We start from the raw sequence: 20,926 nt of genomic DNA, 5'->3' as shown, positions 1-20,926 counted from the left end.
TCGCTATGTGTTGCAAAACCAACGACTGACCAAAATGAAACATTAAAGTTGTAGCTTGCAAAAGTTAAATCCAGCGCTGAAGAAGTATGACGGCACATGTATGTTGGGCTTCCCAAATTCAGACATGAAAAATTATTATTTTGGGCCCAATGCCACAATCAGCGGCCGCACATATCGGTTTTTTCTCCCCATGTAATATGACAGGTGTTGAAGTAACTTGCTAATAAAACATTTCCTCCACACGTGGATATTGGAGTATCTAATGGCCGAGTGTCATGTACACCTGAAGGAAAGTAAGCATTTACTACTGGCAAAACCTGCCCAATAGAGAGAGTTAAGCCTACAACTAATATTTCGTATGCCAGGGAGAGGAGCTCTAACGTCTGTTTGGTTTTATAGCAAAGTTTGTTCGAAATCATTGTGACTATTTTACCACCTCTCATAGAGCGGTCTAACTTGAACAAACGGTAGTTTTTATACTAAAGATTGGTATCTGGAGCAATCCAAGATTCTTGAAGTAAGATTAAATGGAGATTTAGTTTATCACACAGACAATGTAAGTAAGTAATAGCAGAAAATAGAGCGCGACAATTCCATTGCAGAACATTCAGGGACGCTATTTTGGTGTAAGAATTGGTGCGGAGACAACTTTCTTCAAAATACTTTCTTTAGGTACTTTACTGGGCGGAGTCTTTTTTGGTTTAGATGGAATGAAAGCAGAAACAACATGGTTCGACGGGGACCGGCTGCGTTTCTGTGCTTGACCATCTAGCTGAACATCAGTAGACACATTTTTAAGACTTGGGGCGTCGCCCCAAGCCCGTGCCCCACTTCTTTATTTTCAACTCAATGTAGTTGTGTGTTTTAGGAGTAAAGATACAGCTACAAGTGTGTGGATTTTGGAGTCTATCGGATAGCGAGAGCCTGACGCTTACTACATCGACTAGATGAACTGGCTCCATCCACCACTTCCCTAAGGTGCCTCACAAGATGTCACAGCTTTACAAGTCACTAGACACTAGATTAGCAGCACACAACGCAACAAGGAAAAATTCATGATGTTAGAGGAAAGAAACCTCGAAATAAATGTCGTACAGCTCACATTGGCACTATGCACATTGTAACACAGGCTGACGATGCTCGCTGTCCACCAGAGGTTCAGTGACATGGACAATCAGTTTACTGACAATAGGATTGATCACCAGTGTTATATATAGTGGAACAGTATAACATAGAATTGAAGCGAAAGATGGGGAATTTTGAGGGCATGTTTTTTTTTGTTAAACAAAACATTAATTAGAACTAACAGACAAGAAAACATTCTTTGGCTTTCTTGTCTGTGAGTTCAAATTAATAGAACGGAAGTGGGAAGTTGAAAGCTCATTCAGGCACCCGCTGCAATCTACAGCAATTTGCATGTTTAAAGTCTTATAATAAATTACACTTGATGCAGAGCTTAAATTGGCCTGAAAGTGATCCTTAGGATTTGCTTTACTGGCCCAATGTACAAAATTTTCAAAACCGTTTCAGCGTCCTTTTAAGCACACAAAAGTGCCTCACATCATGAAAATAAACTAAGGTATACTCTGTTACAGCCTACGGATAAATATAAGATGAACCCACAAAACATGGTGCGCCTGTGTCCTTTACTTTTATAATAGCATTTCGGATAATGATGACCACAACCAGCTGGTATTGGTTAAAGCACAAGTTCTTTTTTGCTTATCTAATGTAAGTACCAGACATGCTGAAAAATAATGTTCATTTTTTCCGACTAAAATATTTTTGGCTGAATGTCAGAGCTTCTGATAAATTCGTTCGGACATTCAAGCTTTCCATTTAACGCCAATGATACAAACTTTCCTTTTTATAATAAAATTTAACTACTTTAAATATGCTGAAGTGCTTGACAACACAAAAATGCAAATATGCACCTCTTCTGGTGTGAGATAGGAGTTTGGCTGCAGGTGGAGCTGATATTTTCTCGGATTGAAATCTACTATACTTGAGCAGCTAATTTACTACCTGCTGGTGAATTTCCACTAACTAAATTATTTGAGTGCATTTTGAATATAAACTGCTGCCATTTTCGCTTTTCCTTCCCCCAGCAAACTTGAACCTGCTGCCCAAGTTTCAAACATGGAGTAGGACCGTACCTGAAAAGAGTTCTCAAAATCGTCCACGATGTGGTTGGAGGAAGCCATTTCTGGACTGGTGCCAGTCCCTCACGTACACTTGATGAATGAAAATCTGCAAAGGCATTATTTATAATTATATTGTTTGCACTTGGTTCGATAGCATTGAGCATAGGCCTCAACAAAATGCAATGTCTTACATGGCGATCCTTTATGGAAAAAAAAAAAAAAACACTCGAGCGTGCAGTTTGTGTGGGGTTCCATTTACTTGAAGCACAGACGAAAGCGACACATAGTTTTGATGTGCTAAGTGTGCCACCTGTGCGCTGCATAGACAAAAGACAGTTGCAGATAGAGGGCAGTAGAATGCAATACATAGCTGTAATGTGTCACACTTGACACGCCAATTCATTACACACATACCAGAACAGACGCAGCTATGTTGTCTACAGGAATAGATTAGAATACGCAGTGCCTATTTTGTGGACCAGGCCACAAAATAAACCGGAGCTTCATTTCGTGGACCACACCAAAATCCACTTCTGTGTGACCAGACTATGCTGTACATAACCATCTCTCTTGACAACAGCTTTTATCACAAATGACAAGATTTTATTTGTGGCAATATGAAAATGACCGTACCAAGGAGGTTATATTCTAACAAAGGGCGCCTGCATCTAGCGATGCCACATAACAAAAGACATGGTGTACAGTTGTATGCAAAAAAAGTTTGAAGTGCAAAGCCTACTTTAAGAATGCTTTTATCTGTGTGGTTATGAACATTGGGGTTATGAACTGAAACAGTGACAGAAAGGTGTGTTTAATGTTACAGAAAGTCACCCTGATTACTTGATAACTCGCTTGATGGGTGAAAAACTCTGAACCTCATTTTACTTTCAATTCACCTGTCATGTGTAGATGGATCTCACTCGATTTGCCTCCGAAACTTGCAAATTTTGTGCAATCCTCCCATATGGGTGTAGACATAAGTCACCTAAAAAATAGTCCTCACGCCACCAAGAAAAAAAACAAACAAAATTTTCTGATGTTGATTGATCGAATGCGAAGTGTTTAAGTCGCTTTTGAGCCAGTATATTTGTGTCACACAAAACAGCATAACAAATTTGGCCAGGTCTTCTGCTTGATAAAGGACACAGCACAATTTTCCCTTTGTTACGCAGGCATGCACCCGCCAGCATTAACCCCAACGTCTGAAAACTTTACTGAAATGTCCGCAAACGTGCTATACCCAGTGGCAGCTGCAGTTACATCTTGACAATCCTGGTCCGCTTTTTTGCAACATACTTATGTACATCGGTGCATGACCTACTGTACTCCTGATCTGCCCAGATGTCCCCACTTCCACCGCCCATGTATAGTTCATACCTTCTACCAGTAGGGTGGTATGACGCTAGTAAGCACTTGTTTGCTGACGTCAACTTCAGCGTTTGTGTTTATATTTCAGTCAACAAAGTGATCACTTTGTGTAATTATTATGCATAAATACAAAATAATTTGGAAATTATTACAGTAGAAGTGATCCTGAAATTTGTTGCAATTGAATGGACGTGATGGCACGTAGGCGGTCCTACACTATGAAAGTCTACGGCTGCCCATGTTAGTCATCCAGCGTGCAATATATTTGCACTTAATAACTTGCGTGACCAGGCGTCGAAGTTTGCAGAAACAGTCATATATATGCTGACAGTTTGTCACAAAACGCAGGCGTTCTTACTCCAGTGCCATTCAAACAGCTGCAGAGTAGCAGATGAACACGTTATAGGTAGTCGCCAACGGCAAGTGGTTGAACGAGAGCAGGGACATGCGCTCCCATAAGAACCACGCTATATGGGCAGGTCAGGAGTACAGTAGGCCGTGCAGCGATGAACATGACGTGTTCCACACGTGACAGATTGATGGTTAGAAAAATTTAGGAATGCTGTTATTTGTTGTTATTCCCTTCTAACGATGGTGTTGGAGCCGTTTTGGGAGAGATTTAGGGCTGTGTCTGTACAATTGGGAGAATTACTCGAACTTTGAATCTCCTGTGCAAATCTTAGTGCACATCTTGGCGTGGCTGAAATTGAATGTATACAATATAATATAATATAATAATATTTGAGGTTTTACGTCCGAAACTCAGGATATGACCATGAGAGATGCTATAGCGGAAGGCTGCAGAAATTTTGACCATCTCGTGCTATTTAACGTGCACTAAAATCACACAGTACTCGGGCCTCTACCACTTCACTTCCATAGAAATGCCACCGTCGCGGCCGGTATCGAACCCCCGACCTTCCGAGCCGTGCACCCTAGTCACTGACCAACCGAGGCGAACAAAATGCATTGTGGTGAAAGTCACTTAAATGTCCAGCACTCAATGGATCAGTGCGATAATTTTGTAGTCTGGTCCACAGAACAAATTGGGATTATATTCTGTGGTCTACTGCACAGAAATAGTCGTCAAGCGAGGCGGGCGGCTAGGGCTACAGCGCATTCTGCCCGGCCAACGGCCCACACGTTTATCGCTGGTTACACAAAATAAAGTTGCAGGTTATTTTGTGATATGGTCTACAGAATACAGCTAGCGTGTATCCTGTGGTCTAGACCATGACCTACTACACTCCTGACCTGTTCAGATAGCGGGGTTCCTATGGGAGCGCGTGTCCCCGCTCTCGTTCAATCGCTCGCCGTAGGTGGCGCTACCTATAACCTGTTCGTCTGTTTCTTTACGGTTGTTTTGTAGGCGCTGGTATAAGAATGCCTGCATTCTGTAGTGAACTGGCGGCATATATGTGACTATTTCTTCCCATGCATTGCTGGTTAAGCAAGGTGTTCAGAGCGCTTGAGTATTTATAGCACACTGGTTGACAAACGTGGGAACCCGTAGATTTACACGATGTAGGGCAGCCTATGCGTGGTAGCGTGCATTTTATTGCAAAAAAATTCTGAATGTCTTTTAGTATTATTATTTCTGAATAATTCTAAATTTTGGATCATAAATACGCACTACGAGTGCTTTGTTGGTCAAAATTTGACCACAAAGAGTGAAGATGACGTCAGCGAGCAGGTGCTGCCTAGCGCCACGCCGCTCGTAGGTGACGGCCCTAGCGGCAGAAGGTATGAACTAGAACGTGGGCGCTGGAAGAGGTGCTCTCTGGGCAGGTCAGGAGTGTAGTAGGTCATGGTCTAGACCACAGGTTAGGCACAGCGATTAGAATACGCGAGCGTTGCGCAGCGTACACGACAATCGCGATCTCTGAGCGCGTAATTGCACAGCTGCGCACACAGCAAGAGCACGCGCCCAGACTTCTGCTAGGCGCGGTTCATTCCGCTAATTAAATTGGCCTCTTAATTGCACAGCAGCACCGCGCTCGACTACTGCTAGGCGCGGTTCCTTCCGTTAATTAAAACGGCCAGCGTCGCTCGTTCGCGAAATGCACCGCGGATGGCACCAAATTCTCACGGAAAAGCCACAACTAGAAAAAAAAATTGCAGGCAAATTTAGCGGCAGTCTGGCAACCACTTATGCAACGCCAAAAGGAATTTTGGCCATAACAGAAAGTATATAGGAGGCTATGCACATAGGTCACTCACCAGCGCCGCTAGCACTTACATACTCACCGAAGTGCAATGTCGGTTTAACACGAGCACGGAAATAACACTGAAACGGGTGGAATCGGTCTCTTGATTGGCGCAGTCCTCTATCCTTTACGCCGCCAGAGCTACCGTTGACATTTTGCGGTGACGCGAAGGGCTCACGGACCAGCCAATCGACACGAAAATTATGCGAAAATTTCGGTGCTCCAGCAGCGACTAATATCAGTGAACATTTATACTAATATTCACAGATGCCTCGACGCTACTCAAGATCCCGGCTACTTCGCTTCTCTTCTGTAACGTTGGCTTCCGTTGTTTCCCTCTATCTTGGCAACGTACCCGCAGACGTCCCGCTACGCACTGCCCCGTACCAACTAGCCGCCACGCGCGCAACCTCCTCTCTCCTTCCTTGACCCTTTCGAATCCTCCCGTTCTCCGTCGCTGTATCTGCGCGATGACTGGTCCATGACCTACTACACTCCTGACCTGCCCAGAGAGCACCTCTTCCAGCGCCCACGTTCTAGTTCATACCTTCTGCCGCTAGGGCCGTCACCTACGAGCGGCGTGGCGCTAGGCAGCACCTGTTCGCTGTCGTCTGCTTCAGCCATCGCTGTGGCAGTGCAAATCGTTCTTATTGTGCATGAATTGTGTATGAATGTGTAAAATATGGCAAATAAAGCGATATGATTCCTCGTCAGAGTTGGCTGCATTCGTGTGGACGTTTGAAGCAGAAATAGAACCGTAAAAAAAGCACACAAAGGGTCACAGTGGCAAGCAGACGGGAACTTTTCTACAAATGAAGGAAAATTTATTATGAAAATATTTCTTGAATGAAAACGTAGTCCAACGAGATAAAAAAACTATTGTTAGGCATTCATTGTTCACACTGAATCACGATGGTTCCAGACGATACGCATACACAAATTGCAGAAGATACGCAGAAACACAGTAGGTCGTGTGCAGAAACTTGCAGACGGCAGATAGCTGCAGTAGTCAGCTCTAATAGTGGCCGCGTGCAGTTTTTTTTTTTTAGATGAGCTGACACCTCAAATGTAAGTATGGTGTATTGCTGCGTGCCATATTGCAAATCGGAACAAGGCAAACAAAGTAAAGTAAGTTTTCACGAGTTTCCTGCCACAGACATACGGGAAGAATGGATCGAGGCAATTGGAAGAAAAGGTGAGTCTTGTGTTTTTGAGAGTCGTTTCAATTCAGAACGAGTTGCAAGCTAGCAAGAAGCACCAGGGTGCTTTAGTAAACTTTATTTCCGTGTGTTATGCTAATTCACTGAGCTAAAAAACATGAAAGCTTTTTTAAAGTACCGCGGCTAATATGGCAGGCTCCACAAATAGTGCCAAGAAATTTAAATATAGCACACAAGAAAAAAGTAAATATACGAAATCTGTAAATTATGTAAAAATGCGTAGCGGTGGGTTGCGAGGGGTTCGAGCACCCTTCCCGAAGGCTGCCTCAACAAATGCCGCCGAAATCCATAAAAAAATTAATGATATGAAATATTTACGTGCTGCCTCCACAGTTTGTCTCTGTGTGTGTGTGTGTGTGTGTGTGTGTGTGTGTGTGTGTGTGTGTGTGTGTGTGTGTGTGTGTGTGTGTGTGTGTGTGTGTGTGTGTGTGTGTGTGTGTGTGTGTGTTTAGCGATGGACAACTCTTGAACACTGGGTGTCACTGAAGTTAGCGACCGAATTTGGTCAAATGTATTTCTCATCTCAAACTTCTATCTTCCCATACAGCTTTGTTCGTTTCTGTATAAGCTTACTTAAGGTAATTAGAAACGTTACGCCGGTAACGAAATGTGGCGATTAACTGTTCACTCTATATAGGGCTGGCAGGCGGTCGGGTATAATGACATAATTGAAGTCCTTCGTGCAATGAGCCCATCGGCTCTGTGAGGGTTAAGAGACCCAGCCGGTGAAACCGAAATGAGGAACCTGGAATAATCAGCGACAGATACTCTATTTATGTGCGTGCTGCATCTGAGATTACATCATGCATGACAAAGATTCGTTTTGGAGAATGCAAAAGAACAAAAACCACTGAAGTCATCGTCGTCAACGGCGGAGTCATTGTACAGGTTAGAGGTTTGCGCTCTAAACCAAGACCAAGGCGCTCAAGTGCGCCTCGGTTTCGGCTCTGTCGTATTGGGTCGCGCTTCGTTACTGAGCAGCCATTAGGAAATTCAGCTTTGTTATGAAACCTTGTATAGCCAATGAGCTCTTCGAATAAAGGGCTTCAAGTATGCCACTGGACTCGACCACGTACCATCACTAAACATCAATCGACGAATGTAGTCATCTAAAAAGACATTTACAAAGGCTGCGAGAAAATATGAAAATGCACTAAATGGGTATACAGGTACTTCCCCAGAATAAAATCGTGGCTATGCTTTTTCTTAACCTCCCCATTTGGCTTGTTACATTTTGGAAAAATTAATTACAAAAAAGGTGTTATGGACTGTTATTTTGCAATCTTGCTAGCCATGCGTATACGCCTTTACCTTTGATGAAGGTTCAGGAAAGCATCGCTGGGAGCCCAGCGACCGGTCGAAGGTATGCAGCCTGCATTTTACCGCTGAAGATTACAGAACAGTGACGAAAAGGAAGATGTTGAAGCCCACAGCCGTGCCTTCCTTATTTCCCGCTTCTCCTGATCCACGTGGGCAAGATCCAATGCCGCGGAAAAAGCGGCTAAAACGAACGCAGGGGGAAACAACGCTGGCACCCATACAAGTAAAAATACTGTAAGTAAAACTTGAAGTCTAACACAACAACGGATAAGAATAATGTTAGCAGTATTCCCTTATGCGTTTAGCGGGACAATATATCTGTCATGCTTCGCTATTTTTTCGGCTTAACAGGGGAACGTCCAACGCAGATTCTTCTCAAGAAGAGCGAGCATCAGCGGAGCCTGGGGAAGTATATAGTTCTGAAAACCCAATTGAAACTGCACAAGAGGCCGAGTGGTTGCATTTTCCATCAAGTCAGGACAACATGGAGGACTGTAGTTCAGTTATACAAGGGGAACACCAGAAGAGGCCAGTGCGGCGCTCCATGACGTCGCAAACGTCGATCGGTTTGAAGAAGATGCGCTCCCTGGTCGCGGCAACTAAGACGTTGCGGCGGAAGTGCAGCAGGCTGAAAGAAATGAACAGTAATTTGCATTCACAGCTAGAGAAGCTAAAGAAAGATTTTTTCGAGATGAAAGCCCTCGCCGAGGCGAATGGCGCTCTAACGCTGCAGGTACGCAGTTACGTCAGTGGACGAATGTTATATTAATCCTTTTATATTCGCACTTAATTTTAAATGACTCTGAACATAATAACAATTTAGGAGTAAGTCAATTCTATCAACATCACCCGTACTACGAGAGGACGTCCGGTGAGCGAAGGAATTCTCGAAACTATAAGAGATTGTAAAGGTGGCGATGCTACCCTTAAGTTCTCGCGCATCGGCTAGCAGTGACGTCATACTTTGACGGCCTCAGGTAATGTCTAAGACTGCTGTGTTAGTAGATGCAAGGTCTGAAGTAGCAAGTTTCAAAGAAATGTTCTCAGCCAATGCGGCCAAGTACACAAGGAGCGACGCAACATAAAGCGACGTGCACGTGTCGAAGATTGTTCGCCAAACTCAGAACATTAAACCTAGTCTTAATTTTTTCTGTTCTAATAGTCGTATGATCGGAACAGGAACGATAGAGAATTATCAGGTACTCATTTATCAGTCTATTAACTTAGTGTCCCTATACTTTTTTGTAAGAAACGTCAGAAAGGGGAGGATGGAAGCTTGCAGTAAAAAACCTGTGAACAGGGGTTGTTCCCATTCTTTAATCGCTGTTTACACACACACAAACACTGAAAATAATCATGAACCAACTCGCTTAATCAGTAGTTTTAGCAAAGTTGTTTCGAGCCGGCGTTTCGACAAGCAGGCTTGTTTTCTGAAAGACTGAAATACAATTATAGCCTTAAGGATGACAAGTCCGCTGTCATGATGTCTGCTCGAGAGAAACTCTGTTTATAGATTTTCTTCTTCATATAAATTTACGTGACATTTTAGTGTACGCCGATGCTGGCAATCTTTCTGGTCATACGAAGGTGTAGGCCTGACATAAGGACACGGAATAAAAGAAGGTTGGTGGGTAAGCGCGCACATGAGCAAGTGTTTAAGATACGAAGGTCGGTGTGTACCCCCTTGCGTGATTGGCGCACCCCGAGTTTATTCCTTTATCCTGCGAACAACGAGTTCAAATTTCTGTCGTCGCAAACAATTAAGGACATTGGACTGACAACTGGAAAGACAGTAATTTGCAAGCTGTGTTGTGTTGGTGCTATGGGCCGATCGGTTTATGCTCGTACAGGAAGCCACGCTTGACGCACATGTGATGTCTGCCTTATAAACTTGAGCGAGCAGCATTGCATTCAAAAAGGAAGGAATGGTTTGGAAAGTGTAAGTGAACAGTTTCCGCTAGTCCGTATGTGTGAGTCGGTGGCCGGTTACTGAACATGACGCAAGTCTGAAGTTGCGCAATTCATTAATGTAGCATAGCTGCAATTGAATGTCCACGTGGTGACATGAAACATCTATTATTGTCTTAAGAGTAAACGCATATCTTTTCTCGCGATTATGAATTGTTGAATAAGGAATGATGCCAAATGCAAGGTTTCGACAATCAGGTGCACTATTCTTTGTCAGGACAGCAACAGCCTCCTTTAGTAGCGTGTGTGTGAACGTTTGCTCACTCTCCCACAACATCTAAACTTGTCTTGACAAGGGCAAGTCCAGTACGTAAATGTCGAATTGTTGGATGCGCCGGCATTCCCTGCTCTACGATGTTTCAGCGGGTCAAGCTTCCATTCTCCCCTGCACTTCCGCTTTCTTCCAGTATGTTATCTTGCGCGTGATTTACGCATTTCAACTGCCCTTTCATCATCAGGAAATGCTGGACGAGAACGACAAGAAGGCTGAATTTTTGAAGGAGCAATTGCAATGCCTGCGTGAGAAAAATCACCGTTGGAAAGAGGTGACCATCAGGCAGGCCATAATGTGGCAAGCTAAATCACCCTGCGGGTACGAAATGTTGCGGAGGTCTGGGTGCCTCACCCTTCCAAGTCGCATGACACTGAAGCGTTACATTGGCTACTGTACTGGAGCAGTTGTTTCGTCGCTAATGAAGCAAAGGCTGCACACGGAAAGCACACACTTGTCCGAACGGGTACGTTACTTCGATCAGAATTATTTACAATATGCACGCGAATAACGAAGGAAGCAGCGCACGCGGCAGTGTTTGACTGATCAAAATACATGCTAGTATAGCCGAATGAAAAGTGATTTAAAGTGAATAAACAGGGACCAGACCTGTGGCAAGGATTACTCGAACGTAAGATGTATTGTTTAAGAGTATACGGCAGTGCGCTATGTTTGCTCTAAACCCTAATCATTTCTGTTAAATTATGGGTCATGTACGGAACAACAAAGAAGGTTATTTATATAATTAACTGTCTCCGCCGATATATAACGCATGTCTGTTAACAGTGAATTCCCCCCCCCCCCCATTTTTTTTGTTAGGAAAAAATGGGCTCTTTGATTGTGGATGAAATGTCTTTAAAGCAAGCACTGACGTACGAAAAAAAAGGAGACAAAGTCCATGGCCTAGTCGAAATGGGAGGCCTAGAAAAAGAAGTGGGCATTCAGAACGAGCTGGCCACACACCTTCTCGCCTTTGTATTTGTAGGCTTATCAACGCACTACACGTAAGTGAATCATCACTTTGTCTATCACTATACGTTTCGCTGTGACTGAAAGACTAACCCCACCTATAGATATAAAAAGAAAACGTTGTCTTTAATTAACCAATGATGTGCTATTCCGCGACCAGGGCTGAAAGTCTGGGGAGGGGCAGGGGGAGTCGTCTTCTATTTTTTAAGGAGGGCTCCCCCCCCCCTTTCCCCCGGCAAGTCAACTTTAGCATTGTGCACTTATTTGACAAGCGCTCGAGATGAGCAATTGGCTCTCCTCCTCTCTCCAACGGAGTGAGATTTTAAGCCCAGCTGACACCGACGCTACAGAATACTGCTAATTTTTATCTTTTTCAGGCTACCCGTGGGATATTATTTCACGCAGTCAGTAAAAGGAGACCACCTGCATCAACTAACACTTGAAGTAATTAAGTCCATCGAAGAAGCAGGATTCCAAGTGGTCCGACTTGTAGCTGACAACCACGCTTCGAACAAAAAGATGTTCACCATGTTAGGGAATGGTCGTATGATGCCAGTTGTGCCGTAAGTTGCTAAGTATATATTTTTGCTCTCAGCTCGCATTAAGCTGTGCGCAATGCCTAGTGTAAATATTTTTTTATATGTATTCGCAGTGTGCCCTCAATGTATGCATGGATCGAATCCCAGCTGCGGCTGCTGCTTTTCCGATGGAGGCGGAAATGTTGTAGGCCCGCGTTCTCAGATTTGGGTGCACGTTAAAGAACCCCAGGTGGTCGAAATTTCCGGAGCCCTCCACTACGGCGTCTCTCAAAATCATATGGTGGTTTTGGGACGTTAAACCCCACATATCTATCAATCAATGTATGCACGCGCATGCATGCCGTGTTTGAGTGAAAAAAAAAAAAAAAGACTTGGTCGCACAAAAAAAAAAGCCTGTATCAGCATCAGAGCCCCCCCCCCCCCTTCTTTTTTTTTAATCAGCGCTGCCATATAAGAAAGCCGTGTCCATAACAAGATTGCTATCAACAGTACAATCGCTGTAAATAGCCCGTCTTTACAAATCAATTGACGTTACGCGTTTGCGTAATGTATGCGCACCTGCATGCGACTGTATGAATGGGTGAGTATACTTAAAGTTTCGGAAGATTTAAGGTGTAGGTAATCTCAATAAAACACACACACAGACCTGCAGGATCATGGCATGAGTGGAGAAATTTTATAATAAGGTAATAATTAACAACGCACACGTCCTTCGAATGGCTAACATTTACATTACTTTGGTAAAAAACAGAAAACCGTATATGCAACTAATTATTCACACCGCAAACGCCGCCTTTCTCCAATTTATTTATTCATTTTTTTTTGTTGTTGTTGCAGACATCCAATGGATATGAATCGGAGGCTCTTCCTTTCTTTTGACCACTGCCACATCCTGAAAAATCTCCGCAACCAGATGTTGTCCACCAAACGCGTTCTGTTCAACAATGGGCATTACTACAGCCCCACGTATTTGAGAAAGTTGCTGGACATAACAGAAAAACAGTCGTCGTTCAAGCTTGTTCGGAACCTTACGCAGAAGCACGTTTACCCGACGAACTTCGAGAAATTAAGCGTGAAGAGGGCCGTTGAAGTGTTCTCTCCACAGGCATGTATAAGAAAAGGTGTAAACCCATTTAGCGTTAGTGTCACACACTCCCAGATTCTCTGTATTCCTTGTAGACATCACAATGCGTGACGCACACAGGTCATGCAGGAAATGCCTTTTCGTTAGCTGTAAATTATGTATGCTTCCTGCAACCTGTATTACACAAAAAAATACATCTAATTGAGCTAGAATCATGCTCGCAGTTTTCTATCAGTAGTGACGTTTATACTTCTCAAATTCTTTGGCGCGCTCGGGCAAACTTTTATGCGCTAATATTACGCCACAACTCATTTTACATCATATTACGTCAAGTGAATGTTCATGCAGAAGCAGAAAAAATTTTGCAGCTTTTCGTTCAAATGAAGCAGTACAAAAACTGCCTTTTAATAGTAATTCACCGCAAACGATACGTGAATATTCATGTTAGTTTCTGGTTTATTTGTTTGTAGAACCCAAACGGAAGCAAATGGTGAAAATGTAATTCAATACGTATATAACTGCTAACATATTTATCAGTATGGTCACATAAAAACATGCACATGAGCTGCTGCTACTGCTGCTGCTAACAGCGCATGGTTATCTGAACATACAATTTCCCTTTCTTAACGAATGTACCTGCGCGTATTGCTTACCACACAATAATTACGTATCATTAGAGCTTCTATAAATATATGTTCACTAACACAAACTCACTTAAAAGTGCACGTTATTGATGACTGCAGTGCCACTTGTAACTCGTCTCACTTGCTGTATACGAACGTCCAAGCTTAGAAACCTCTCTCTAAATAATTCCGATCATTTTTAATATGTCGCGTCTCCTTGGTTTCTAGGTGACATCGGCCTTACGATACCTCTTACAATACGGCCGCAGATTTGGCATTTTCGGGTTTGAAGACTGCCTGCCAACCATCGAGCTGATGGAAATGATATTTAAATGGTTCACCATACACAACATAAGAAATACAACCTTCCACGTAGTAAGCCGGGACCAAAACAGGATGCCGTTCAGTTCCCCAGATGATGACAGGTACATTCCATTTATCCCGCTAGGTTTCATATTTTCTACAATAAACTGCTTTATTTTCAGGTTGATATGGCTGGAGCAGGAATTTCTGCCCTTTTTCGCAGCATGGAAAGCCGCGGCACCACATAAGAGGGCATTCATATCTCTTGAAACATACGAAGCTCTCCAACTGACCACAATGTCCACAGTACAGTGCACACAATTTCTCATCCGTTCAGGTTTCCTATACGTGTTGACTGCCAAATTCTCCAGTGACCCTGTCGAAGCACTTTTTTCCACCATCAGACAGCTTCAAGGAAGCAACGATCAGACAGACGCCCGTGCTGCGCTTTCATCACTGCAGAAAGTCCTCGTGATGGGAATGATGCACTCATCACCAAGCGGCAGTACAGAGCAAACAACGTCTCCTCTTGGATCGCCCAGTGCAAGGCAGGCGTCGTGCTCCACAGCAGTAAAGCAAGCCGGACAACCTCTGGAAATGCACTCGCTAGTAAACCAGAATCAAGGGTCGTCAGGCGAGTGCGCGGCATCGACATCTGCTACTATAACCCAGACGATGCGGCCACATCTAGAAGCCCTGCAGACTTGCCGTGGTGCGCTTTTCATATCTCGTTGATTCCGTGTAATGGAATGATTTACATTATTTAAAAATTATTACACACCGTCCAACAATTCCCCACTATACGATATTATGCATATATTATAAACTCTGCGCTGCTTACTGTGTTACATGCAAGCCGCGTGAGGCAGCGTTTGCGTCAGTGCACGATGTAGATGAAAACATGCTTCTCAATCAGTTATACTGTGTATGTATGTAACGATAAGTCCATGGTACAAGCAGGTACTATGGCTTACATTTAAAAATATAACATGCTTTCACCAGGCGCCCACACAACTCGACTAACCGACGTCCCTTTCCCGCAATCGGGGAAGAAATTTTCGGCGGTTTTGAATCACTGTCATAACTGGCACACAGATGATGGCATGGCTCGTTTGCGTTCGCCTTACTCTCTTGAGATGCTGTCCCTTCCTAATCCCGTCGTCTTTCTCTTGCTTCTTCTCCTAGATTTTTTTTTATTTTTAAACGTTTCTCCCTCAGTTTTTTTTATGTTGTTGTTTATACTATTCTCCGGACTTCTTCCCTCCTGTCGTGACAAGCTATAAATCGACGCGGAAAATGTGTAAATATTATTATACCTTGAAAAAGACGGGGCTCTCCCGACGCAAACGTCGGCTGAATGAACAGTTATCTTGATGATATGTGGGGTTTAACGTTCCAAAACCACCATATTATTATGAGAGACACCGTAGTGAAGGGCTCCAGAAATTTCGACCACCTGGGGTTCTTTAACGTGCGCCCAAATCTGAGAACGCGGGCCTACGGCATTTTCACCTCCATCGAAAGTGCAGCCGCCGAAGCCGGGATTCGGTCCCGCGACCTGCGGGTCAGCAGCCGAGTACCTTAGCCACTAGACCACCGCGGTGGGGCAACAGTTGTTATCTGAAAGCGCATTAACATCCATATATATATATATATATATATATATATATATATATATATATATATATATATATATATATATATATATATATATATATATATATATATATATATTTCTCATATTTTGTATACGGACACGTGTCGGTTTAATCATGCATGCTTATCTATATACTGATAAAATTCTTGCACACTTTTCATTTCTACCTTCCCACAGGTGCCCCACAGCCAGGCATAAGGGCCAGCACGCTTGGCCTTATAGCGGGCTTCCTGGTGAAAGCAGCTGAGGATTGCATTACTTGCGACGACTGCATCGGCAAAATCAAGGCTCCCAGCTCATCTGGACCAGCTACTGCTGTGATATTTAATTTAGACAGGGGAGGGCTTTCATACCCAACGATCTCATTTCTTTCCTTTGTGAGCACTCTAGAAAGGGCCGCGGAAGCATTTGCGCCATTGGCCATTTCCAAAAAGAGGCCGATGGCACTTTTTGTGCAAACTGTGCTACCTGCAGTGGCCTTGAACCCTCTTTTCAGCCATAAAGGCGCTACTAGCGAGCACCGAGAAGCCATGGCGCGGCTAGTGTTGCAAAAATTTAGCCGTCCTTTCTTCTCAAACTACGTGCGGGACAAAACAGCCAAAGAAGGAAAGAGAAAGAGAATAGCCGAAAAGCCAAAATCTCGCAAGATTTTAAAAGTTTAGTTGCATGCCTCCATTGTATCATGTACGCGCCCAGAACCTTGCTAGCACATTTTATTGAACTATGACCCAAATGCACGCAGCTCTGTACGCGTACATATGTTTTTCTTTATTGCAGACACAAGCCGTCACTGTGTGCCAGCAAGTAGGATATTCTTCGAAAGTGCAGAAACTTTGTTTGAAACATCAGCTTTAACTGGCATATTGTGGCACGCATAAGTAAAGCGACAAATGTGTTTTGTTTCATTTTGAAGTGCTGTAACATTGCTCGAATCACACGCATACACTCGCCAAATTCTTTTAGCAGAAACCTTGATATCACTTTGAGGGATCTGCTTTTCATTGACAAACGAGTATAATGGCACATTTTCAGCATGTGTACGCGCCCCAACTGCGGGTGTCGCCCTTGGGCGCTATCAATCAAACATAACCACTAGTACAACAAAGGCGGTACTATTCCGCCCTAAAAATAAGTCTGTTAATGAAAACATACATTTCAAGTATGGCGATACTATTATTGAGTTAGTAAATTGTATAAAAATTCTTGGAGTTACATTTTCGAGCAATATGCTTTGAAACGATCGCATTTACAGTGTGCTGGGTCAGTTATCTCGCGTAGAGGGCACGGTGTACAGTGGCAAAACTGTTCTACTATACAAGGTAAAATTCTTACTTTATAAATGACTGTTCTGTTGGCATCTTGCTTATTGTTTCTTGGTATGAAGGACTACGACTAACACGCGCTTACAAAAACTGTACCTGATGCAAAAGACGTATATTAGAATAATTTTTTACTGGTCGTATGATGCTCGCAGAAGTGAATTGTTTCAACAGGCTGGAATACCACCCCTACATCGTCTCTACGATTTTAAGTTAGCATTGGTGGTCAGGCGTCAATTTCAAGAAAGTCGACATTATTTGTACGACCTCTCGAAACTGCAGCCAAATAATTTGTTCGAAACATGACATAAAGAAACATGGAAAATAAAAACTTCGAGAACAAACTACTCCACAGATAGGTTGTTCTACACAGTTTCTACGTTAATTGATAAATATGTGAAAGCTGGCATAGATTTCTTACTCTGTACCCGAACTCAATTGCACGATATACACATGTATAGTTTTCAAGATTTCTTTGCAGTTGCTACATTGTTATCATGGTTGCTATTTTTATTTTTAGAATTTGAACTTGATATTTTTGTAATTGTTGCTTAGATAACATTGCTAACTGTTTGCCAGTGCTGTCGTGCTAAAGGCGTCTGTGGGCCTATGTCAAGCTGCCTCTTTCGAAGAGCAGCTTTTACCTGCCGCTGTCCTTCATCAAACTATTGATGAAAAATAAAACATTATTATTATTATTATTATTATTATTATTATTATTATTATTATTATTATTATTATTATTATTATTATTATTATTAACTATGCTCGACAAGATGATGATAATGATGACGATAAAAACTTTATTGGGGTCGCAATGTGTTGCCCTCGATAGGCACATCACTGCCTTTACCATATCGTCTCATCGCACGGACATATAAAATCATAGAAACGCGCATCGGCCAGCGCTCCCCGTTCCAGCAGACAAACTCCCGTAGCGAAATTTGACGCACAATTTTTGTTGTGTAGGTCACAGTAAGAGTTAAAGCTTCAATTCCTGTGTCTCTCCTTGATATGCGTCCGTTGGCGTATGTGCATTATTCTCTTTTATCAATTGACTACAAGTGTAACACCTGTCGAGGGCGAGTGTCCAAGGTAAGTGCTCAACAGGGGCACTGCGTTTCACCTGACGCGTCCTAAACAACCTAAAATCAGTTTGATATTCTATTACCAATGAGTACATTATTAGTCAAAAGCTTTATGAATACTAAATTGAAGTTTTTTTAGGCTGGAATGGCAAAAACAACCATGCAGCAAGACATTTCTACGCAAATATACAGCTTTAGAAGTCAATCAACCAGTATAGCCTAACTACTAAAATGTAACACATAGCACACGTTAGCCTTTTCAGCAAAAAACAATCACACGTATAGGCAGTTTGTCACAGAAGCAGACGCATGGTATCAGTCCGTCGCCCTCCTGCCGGCCGCACAGTAGCAGACGAACAGGTTATAGGTAGCGCCACCTACGGCGAGCGATTGAACGAGAGCGGGGACACGCGCTCCCATAGGAACCCCGCTATCTGAACAGGTCAGGAGTGTAGTAGGTCATGGACTGGTCTCCTTCGCGGTTGCACTTGCGCGTGGAGATGCGCGACTTGCGGTGCTTTTTCATGGCTGCGCGTGGCTCGCATAGCGAACATTTGTGTTTCTGGGCTGTTTGCTTCCGCTATGCCGTGCGGTTGCGCCTGTAACTATTGCAACCAGAATTCAAACGGCTACGCTTATTATTTTCCAAATGCAAGGTGGTAGGCCAAACCTCATAAGCGCGAAAATGCACGCGACAGCGACAACAGGGCGTTCGCGCGACGTGTCGCGTGCTCATTTTCGCGCGATCGCTCGGTTCTCCAGATTTGGAAACCATCGCTCATCGCCCGGAAGTGCTGGGCTCAAGCAGCCAATAGCGAAAAACCGGAAAAAAAAAAGACTACATAGGTGCACGTGACCCTGCTCGAGTCACGTATGCGCAACAAAAAAATAACGCAATGTTTATTACGCATGTGCATAGTATAAAGTGCTGCAAGGCAATAATAAACACTTTCCGCTTCATTACACAACAATATATCTTATTTTTGAATTGCATACCGCTCGCTACGCAGTTTTCTTGGTGCGAGTAGACGGCCTCATGCCAGCAACAGTGGAATTCGCTCGCCGAAGCCATCGCGTGAATGAGGTTTGCCTGCGCCAGCGACTGATCGCGCGAAGACAATCTACGTCGCGTCGCTTGTCGCGTGCATTTTCGCGCTTATGAGGTTTGGCCCGCAAGCAGCAGTCGCTGCACTACATCGGCGAAATAACTTGTCAAATAACATGTTCTTTGCGAGTTAAGGCCGTTTCACATGACACAAAAAGTTGCGATTTTCAGGCTGCGAATTCGCTCGCAACGAAAAAAAAAAGGTAGTTCGTTCCCGCCGCAGTGGTCCGCGGCGAGCTTCGAACATGTTGGAAATTTTCGCTCTGATCGCAGCAGCAGGAGCGATTTTTGTTGGGACCCGTCGAAATAGCGCTGGTTCGGCCAAGCCGTCGAATTAGAGTCGACGTGTTTGTTTGGGTAATGGCCGATGCTGTGCATTTTTAAGTGAATTCAGACTGGAAAGTGTTCCTAAATGACGAAACAAGCAAGCCCTTCGTAACCGTTCACGGTAACGATTTATTTTGCTGCAATCGCGGCATATGAAACAGCTTTTATCGTATCAGAGAAACCGAAACACTGACCCCGTATGCAAAGCAGTTGGGGAAAATGGTCATTGGTTTTACGTACAGTTTTTCAATCGCACTTTTTCTTCCAAGCAGCTGGTGTCGCTGAAGACTGGTAGCTCGCCGGTGTCACTTTCAGAGTCCCCCTTTCGCTGACGATATCACTCGCACACAAATTCTCGGTGATTCCATGTGTGGGAAATAAAATATTTCACGACGCACCACTGTCTTCGTTTCTCCCGGCTCGATGAATACAGATCACCTAATGAACACGCACTCAAGCTCGCTCACAAGCTTCGATGTCACGGAGGAAGGACCGTTTCTTCTTCCGTGTTCGATGTGAACATGGAGAAAGGATGGATCTGAACACCGTGGTCAGTGGCTAGAATAGCCACTGTACCACGGTGGCTATTCCAGCCTACACTATTCCAGCCAGCGTTGCCAGATTGAAAAAGGGCTTCGACACCAGCGCCTCATGAAAATTTCACCAGATTACACCAGCACTACAAAATGGCCGCTATGACGTATTTCCGAATTCTGTTTTGTTTTTTGCGCACGTTACAACATGGCGGCTATGACGTATTTCCGGCTCTTGCTTTGTTTTTGCCAGTGTACCGCTGCTGCGAAGCGCGTCTAATGGTGATGTTTCACGTCTCCACCGCTGCACACGTTAGGAGGCTGAAAAAGCGGAAAATTTGAACGTGTAATTGTAGCTGTACGCAAAGCGCACTGAAACAATTAATACTAATTTTTTTACTGCCTCAGTTAGCCACTATACCAATTGAAATCCCCCAGGCGCCGAAATAGACGATAACGTCTCCGACATTGCGGTCGCGTCACTAGATCTAGCAGACGGCGTTTGACAATGCCTGGACGCAGTCGCAGAAAAGCGGCGCGTGCAGACGATAAGTTATTTTTTTTTATTAAGGGCACGCACGCTTGATGTGCTTCGCCTATCTTGACATGAAGGTAATATTTATTCGTAAATAGCATGCGAGCATTTATTATTTGACTGGTTACTGTATAATCGGCTAGCTTTTCCAGACAAAGGCAGGGCAGAGCTGTTGTAACTGTCACAAGTCAGCAAGGAATTTATTATAGAGGGAACGCCAGTGGGACGTCCTGCACAAGGAATTTTGAAAGACAAGTCGATTACCTGTGGTTTACATGAAATACAAAATGCCACGTTTGAGTTTTCATTACTTCGAAGTAGTGGTAAAAAAGAAAAACTCATCCAG

The 20,926-nt window shown here is 43.7% G+C and overlaps 2 protein-coding genes across 4 annotated transcripts in view; both read right to left on the bottom strand.

Annotated features, from left to right (window-relative positions):
* Positions 1 to 20,142, bottom strand: part of LOC142761757 (mediator of RNA polymerase II transcription subunit 28-like) — a 39,666-nt gene extending 19,524 nt beyond the window's left edge. Inside the window, exons 1-2 of one of the 3 annotated variants that reach the window (XM_075883148.1) lie at positions 19,753 to 20,142; positions 2,157 to 2,250 (exon numbers count right to left, since the gene is read on the bottom strand). In XM_075883148.1, the coding sequence (XP_075739263.1) occupies positions 2,157 to 2,204 (48 nt within the window). In that variant the 5' untranslated portion in view covers positions 2,205 to 2,250; positions 19,753 to 20,142. Of the gene's footprint in view, positions 1 to 2,156; positions 2,251 to 5,759; positions 6,104 to 19,752 lie in introns of those variants that run through there. The other 2 variants (XM_075883147.1, XM_075883149.1) reach the window with 2 other exon arrangements.
* Positions 1 to 20,926, bottom strand: part of LOC142784679 (uncharacterized) — a 264,403-nt gene that overhangs the window by 220,290 nt on the left and 23,187 nt on the right. The gene's annotated exons all lie outside the window — the stretch shown is intronic.

This window comes from Rhipicephalus microplus, unplaced genomic scaffold (assembly GCF_043290135.1).
Source record: "Rhipicephalus microplus isolate Deutch F79 unplaced genomic scaffold, USDA_Rmic scaffold_15, whole genome shotgun sequence".
NCBI classification, from domain to species: Eukaryota; Metazoa; Arthropoda; class Arachnida; order Ixodida; family Ixodidae; genus Rhipicephalus; species Rhipicephalus microplus.
Note: the sequence above shows the minus strand (reverse complement) of the source record. Positions and strands in the feature narration are given on the sequence as shown.